This window comes from Ipomoea triloba, chromosome 4, assembly GCF_003576645.1.
Source record: "Ipomoea triloba cultivar NCNSP0323 chromosome 4, ASM357664v1".
Lineage (NCBI taxonomy): Eukaryota > Viridiplantae > Streptophyta > Magnoliopsida > Solanales > Convolvulaceae > Ipomoea > Ipomoea triloba.
Genome location: NC_044919.1, coordinates 9,318,374 through 9,325,265, shown reverse-complemented (window position 1 = coordinate 9,325,265; position 6,892 = coordinate 9,318,374). Strand labels below are relative to the sequence as shown.

The following is a 6,892-nucleotide window of genomic DNA, read 5'->3' as shown; positions in this document are numbered from 1 at the left end:
TATTAAAAAATAAAATTCAAACGGAACCAAATTTGATTAATTTTACTACAATGATCAAAATATTTTGGTTTTTTTTTTTTAAGATTAAAAGTTCAAATTCATGCTCTTGAGAGAAGTTTTTTTTTTTTTTTTTTTTTAGAAAACTCTTGAGAGAATTGTATCTGAATAAAGGTCCAAATAATACTTAATTATATTATTCTTATCTCATGAGATACATATACCAATGCAGTATACATAGAAGAAAAAAAAAAAAGAAGTTGTTTATGATTTTGAATAGAAATACATATTGACACAAACCAAACATACAATAGGTGGTTTATAAAATATAAACCAATATTAATACAAGTTCGAAACTTTATAAGAATAATAACACAATGCAACGATAAATGGTAGAGAACATATTCAAGTTGGGCTTATTCCAAAAAAAAAAAAGATTCAGTTTGGGCCGGGCTTAAGTTGGGACGCTATGGAGGACCACAGTCTCGATTGTAAGCCCAGGCCCAAACCCAAACAGCACACCCCACTCGAGCCCTTCACCAGTGGTCCCAAGCCCATCATTAGACGAGGCTTTCCGCATCTCATCCAGAATGAACAAAACACACGCGCTCGACATGTTCCCGTACTCGCTCAGCACGTGTCGTGTGGCTCGGAGTTTTTCGGGTTTTAGCCCCAACTTGTCCTCCACTTGGTCCAGAATCGCCGGCCCGCCCGGGTGGGCAATCCAGAAAATAGAGTTCCAGTCGGAAATGCCGAGAGGATTGAACGCCTCGAGCAAGCACTTCTCGATGTTGTTCGAGACCACGGAGGGGACGTCCTTGAGTAAATGGAACGTGAGCCCCACTTCTCGTAAATGCCCGTCGATCGCGCCGCAGCTATCGGGCGCCAAGGTCTGCGCGGCTGAGACGAGCTGGAACAGCGGCTTCTNAGAAGCCGCTGTTCCAGCTCGTCTCAGCCGCGCAGACCTTGGCGCCCGATAGCTGCGGCGCGATCGACGGGCATTTACGAGAAGTGGGGCTCACGTTCCATTTACTCAAGGACGTCCCCTCCGTGGTCTCGAACAACATCGAGAAGTGCTTGCTCGAGGCGTTCAATCCTCTCGGCATTTCCGACTGGAACTCTATTTTCTGGATTGCCCACCCGGGCGGGCCGGCGATTCTGGACCAAGTGGAGGACAAGTTGGGGCTAAAACCCGAAAAACTCCGAGCCACACGACACGTGCTGAGCGAGTACGGGAACATGTCGAGCGCGTGTGTTTTGTTCATTCTGGATGAGATGCGGAAAGCCTCGTCTAATGATGGGCTTGGGACCACTGGTGAAGGGCTCGAGTGGGGTGTGCTGTTTGGGTTTGGGCCTGGGCTTACAATCGAGACTGTGGTCCTCCATAGCGTCCCAACTTAAGCCCGGCCCAAACTGAATCTTTTTTTTTTTTGGAATAAGCCCAACTTGAATATGTTCTCTACCATTTATCGTTGCATTGTGTTATTATTCTTATAAAGTTTCGAACTTGTATTAATATTGGTTTATATTTTATAAACCACCTATTGTATGTTTGGTTTGTGTCAATATGTATTTCTATTCAAAATCATAAACAACTTCTTTTTTTTTTCTTCTATGTTTTTTTTTTTTTTTTTTTTGAGAAAACTCTTGAGAGAATTGTATCTGAATAAAGGTCCAAATAATACTTAATTATATTATTCTTATCTCATGAGATACATATACCAATGCAGTATACATAGAAGAAAAAAAAAAAAGAAGTTGTTTATGATTTTGAATAGAAATACATATTGACACAAACCAAACATACAATAGGTGGTTTATAAAATATAAACCAATATTAATACAAGTTCGAAACTTTATAAGAATAATAACACAATGCAACGATAAATGGTAGAGAACATATTCAAGTTGGGCTTATTCCAAAAAAAAAAAAGATTCAGTTTGGGCCGGGCTTAAGTTGGGACGCTATGGAGGACCACAGTCTCGATTGTAAGCCCAGGCCCAAACCCAAACAGCACACCCCACTCGAGCCCTTCACCAGTGGTCCCAAGCCCATCATTAGACGAGGCTTTCCGCATCTCATCCAGAATGAACAAAACACACGCGCTCGACATGTTCCCGTACTCGCTCAGCACGTGTCGTGTGGCTCGGAGTTTTTCGGGTTTTAGCCCCAACTTGTCCTCCACTTGGTCCAGAATCGCCGGCCCGCCCGGGTGGGCAATCCAGAAAATAGAGTTCCAGTCGGAAATGCCGAGAGGATTGAACGCCTCGAGCAAGCACTTCTCGATGTTGTTCGAGACCACGGAGGGGACGTCCTTGAGTAAATGGAACGTGAGCCCCACTTCTCGTAAATGCCCGTCGATCGCGCCGCAGCTATCGGGCGCCAAGGTCTGCGCGGCTGAGACGAGCTGGAACAGCGGCTTCTCGGCCGGGGTCGGGTCGGCCCCGACTATAACCGCGGCCGCTCCGTCCCCGAACAGTGCCTGGCCGACCAGGCTATCCAAGTGCGTCTCGCTCGGCCCGCGGAAAGTCACGACGGTGATCTCCGAGCAGACGATTAGCACGCGGGCGCCCTTGTTGTTCTCGGCTAGGTCCTTGGCGAGGCGGAGGACGGTGCCGCCAGCGAAGCAGCCCTGCTGGTACATCATGAGGCGCTTCACGGAAGGGCGGAGGCCGAGCAGCTTGGTGAGCTGGTAGTCCGCGCCCGGCATGTCCACGCCGCTGGTGGTGCAGAAGACCACGTGGGTGATCTTGGACTTTGGTTGGCCCCACTCCTTGATGGCGCTCTGGGCGGCTTCTTTCCCAAGCTTCGGCACCTCCACCACCGCAATGTCTTGCCGGGCATCCAAAGAAGGCGCCATGTATTCACAAAAGCTTGGGTTTTCCTTCAATATTTCCTCGGTTAAGTGCATGTATCTCTTCGTGATCATTGATTTGTCACCTATATCATCACAAATCAAATCAATACAAAATATATTTCTGTCAAAGAATTTGTGGTCTAAGTAACTATGGCTCCCTAGACATTGACTTTAAGTTGAGAAAGTATGGATAGACAGATTCTACCTTATTAACAGAGTCAACCCAATGGGGTAGCTCAGTTGACAAGTGAGTCGATTCCCAGAAGTGACCATTTCTCTATTAGAGAAATGAGAATAAGTCATTCCAACATATAATAATGTTGTCAAAATAAGCTAAAAACTATCATGTTGAGACTACAAAACATGTAAACCACCTAAACTAGATCACTAATAACTAGCCAACACAAAAGATTAGTACTTTTCAATGAATATAAAACTTACCACAATTATAATTTTTCGATAGTAATAACTATTGTGGTCCGGTACATATTCTATTTCTAGGGTAGCTAGGGTTCAAATCCATTTCTTCTTTCTCTATAAGATGCACTCAAAAATAATGTGTGTACTTTTGGATCCTAATTATTTTATTTTGATTATATATTTATATTTGACGGGATACTAACGTAAAGAAGTAGTGAAATACTGAAATGGGCTTTCTTCCCCTCATAGACAAACATAAAATAAAGTAGCCTAATTATTTACTTCAATTCATGCAAAAATAACATTATTGAATAATAATTTACCTATAAATAAAAAGCACAATTAATACAAGCATGGGAAGGTTGGCGAAAACGATAGGTACACCACTACGTAATTAATGTACCAGAACTGGAAAACAAATAATAATATGAAGAAAACATAACATGTTTCACGTTTGGTCTCAAACAAACTTCTAGTATATGACACTATTTATCATTATGCACCTATTTAATTTAACTATATATTAACAGAAAATAAATATTATGTCTATATACTTTTTTCCATTCAAATTATTTTTATCTTATTTTTAAAGATTAATTATACTTCTTATTTCTTTCAAACAAATTATACTTTTATTTTTTTTTAACACACATATATTCTTAATTACCTCGTAAAAAGCCTGATTATATAAGTTTTTAAATCTATATACATCCAAACAATGCCTCGTTCAAATTATTACTTAATAACTTCAAAAATTAAATACATTTAAAATTTTGTATTCAATAAAAGTTACCAAAGTCTACAGAACATATAAACTTTAAAATGTTAATGTGCCAATTGACGCTGTGCCTCTTACCTTTGAAAAGACATTGAATTTGTAAGAGGTGCAAATTCAATACCTTTACCATTTACTTTGAGAGTGGTACCGAATATAAAGAGTTATCATCATACTGATTGACATTGTACAATTTTTTAAAATTTTTATTATCATTCTTGTTATTTTTAATCTAAGTTTATTTTAAATTAAAATAATATAATTAATTTCTTACAAATATACTTCTAGATATTTTATCTCTACCCAAATAAATAAAATATAATTCTTATTTTATTGAACTTTGGCACTGTCTCAATGTTTTTGAGTTTTTTGAAATCCTTCTTTTGGAACATCATACGAAATATAATCTAGCTAGATCCGCAAATTCATAAACAATTCAAATGCAACAAAATGAAAAAGTATACGAAAAATGAGAGAAAAATTGTATTTTTATAATAATTCAAATTAAAAATATATACGGAATATAACACTATGGATGCACGATATATTTTTGTTATGTTCAAGAGTAACTCCAACTAAGTTGGTCAGATGTTTGATTTGGTAATTATAATGTTACAAATTTGACTCCCAACAATTGTAACCTATTGATTTTTTTATTTGAACCGATTAATTATTGGCAGTCTAACTAACCCTAGCAAGCACAATTGGCTAACTCTGATCTATTAAGCATATATTGTGAAAATAATGTCGTATTTGTCTTTAGTTTTTTAACTAAGTGCATGCATGACGTGTATTGTTTGCGGTCTAGTTGGGTGATCTTAGCTGTTTGACTTGGTTAAACAACAAATATAAGTGTTTGATTAATTAGTTTTTGTAACATTTTATTGTTTTAAAATGCCAAAATTCAAAAAGTTTTTTAAAGCAGTTTTTTTGATAAGTTTTTTTAGAAAATCATTTCGCATGTAATCAGCTATCATATAACAGCTAATTAATTTACTAAACATATATCTACAATAAGCTAATGTTATCAAGTACTCAAACTGACTAACTCAATCAGCTAATAGTCTCCCTAATACTTTTTAAATTTAATAGCTCAATATAATCATAATAGTAAAAGGAAGAGTTAAAAGTGACGAGGGAGCAGTGTAATAGGAAAAGAAAACATATATATATGTTCTTACACATGCGCTGAAATTTCTCTTTGAGCTCGGTTTTATGCTCGCTATTAGTGATACGAAAATAGTAGTCGGGGTAGGTGCTTTGGTTGACGCAGTTGGCCGGCGTGGCGGTTCCGATGGCCAGAATGGTCGCCGGACCCTCCGCACGTTGCGCCTTCCTGACCTCCTCGACGGTCACCATTTCTTCTTTCCGTTTTGTTTGGGTGCCTATTCCGTTAAATGTATAGTAGTTATTAACAGACAAGCTAAGCGGCGTTAATAACTGCAATTGTTCTGTTTGGCATAAGGTGTGTAGGGCATGGTATTTATATACAAATTTTAAAGTGTTATTATGGACTTATGGGAGTTATGGATGGTAGCTAGGAATCACGTGCCTCACCCGGCTGATCAGCAAACCTTCCACAATCGGTAATTAAAAATTGTTATTTGTCTGATCTGAATAAAGTGAAAATAATTAATCTTTGCAAATTAAAGAGAGATACAATTTTTATTAAAAACACTATGTATGGACTATGGATGGTATGAATTGAAGTATACCTAAATAAGAATTCTTCAACAACGTACAAATAAATGGTTTTGATCGATATTCACAATAAAAAAGTATTAGAGGCCGTATGGTACATTGTTCTTGTGTAATAGATTGTAAATTAATCACATTAGGAAGATTATGTGTGACGGGCTGGACCAAGAGGTTTTTGACAATAATCAAACTTGTAATCATTCATGTACAAGAATTATGATTTACTCACTTGACCACTCCTTTCAAGGATCAAGGACATTTATTATTGAATTCCAAAAAATGGGCAAGCCACCAATATTCTTGACTAGTATATGTAATGTGCTTTACCTATTGGATGGGTTACATGCAGGCATTTTATCGAGGTCTGTAATCTACCCTTGCGTAATTCTTATTGAAGCGTATAATCAACCGTGGGTGTAAGACGGATATTTTTAAATTTAAAAGTAGAATCATCATTCTTTAAATAGAGTTCATCAAGATTATTTCACGATTTGGTGCTGAATGTCTTCCAAGAGCTCGAGTCGATCAAATCAGTATTGATATACCAATGCATGCATCTCTAGATTCTCTACCCTGTGAAGATGAAGATTTATATAATGAGCAATGAAACTCATGACCTTTGCTTGGTTTGAAATCAAATTAAATGATATATTTCATTTCAATTAAAAATTTAAAATGACAGTGATATTATAAATTTATTATTATATATATATTTTTGTATTGAACAAGCTAGATAATAACCTAATGACATTAATTAAGTAGATAATTATCACGTTTTTGAAGAACATTTTTTTATTACTATTTACAATTAAAAAATCAATTCAATTACAATTATCATTAGTTAATAAACACGAAATGAAATACTACATACTCTCCATACAGAGGAACAACGATAGGGTGCACATACCCATTAGAATTGTTATGTGCACCCTATCGTTGTTCCTCTGATCTGTATGGAGAGTATGTTAACAATTCATTTTAACCCATTAATAACTAGTTGATTAGGACTAATTGACTACTTAATCTGCATTTTAACTTTACAAACTTGATAGTTTCTATGAATTATTTGATCATTAAATTATTCTTAGTCATTTCACAATAAGTAACATTCATCCCAAAAAAAAAAAAAAAGCTAGTATAGCTT

The 6,892-nt window shown here is 36.9% G+C and overlaps 1 protein-coding gene across 2 annotated transcripts; it reads right to left on the bottom strand.

Moving 5' to 3' along the window:
* Positions 1-237: 237 nt before the first annotated feature.
* Positions 238-5,513, bottom strand: LOC116016651 (chalcone synthase DIV). Of its 2 annotated transcripts, XM_031257008.1 has the most exons (3): positions 5,232-5,513; positions 2,423-2,938; positions 238-924 (listed from the first exon to the last, which is right to left on the bottom strand). In XM_031257008.1, the coding sequence occupies exons 1-3, from the start codon at positions 5,407-5,409 to the stop codon at positions 452-454; spliced, it is 1,167 nt and encodes a 388-aa protein (XP_031112868.1). In that variant the 5' UTR covers positions 5,410-5,513; the 3' UTR covers positions 238-451. The 2 variants fall into 2 exon arrangements, with proteins under 2 accessions (XP_031112868.1, XP_031112867.1); XM_031257007.1 differs by lacking the exon at positions 238-924 and having other exon boundaries at positions 1,736-2,938.
* Positions 5,514-6,892: the final 1,379 nt, after the last annotated feature.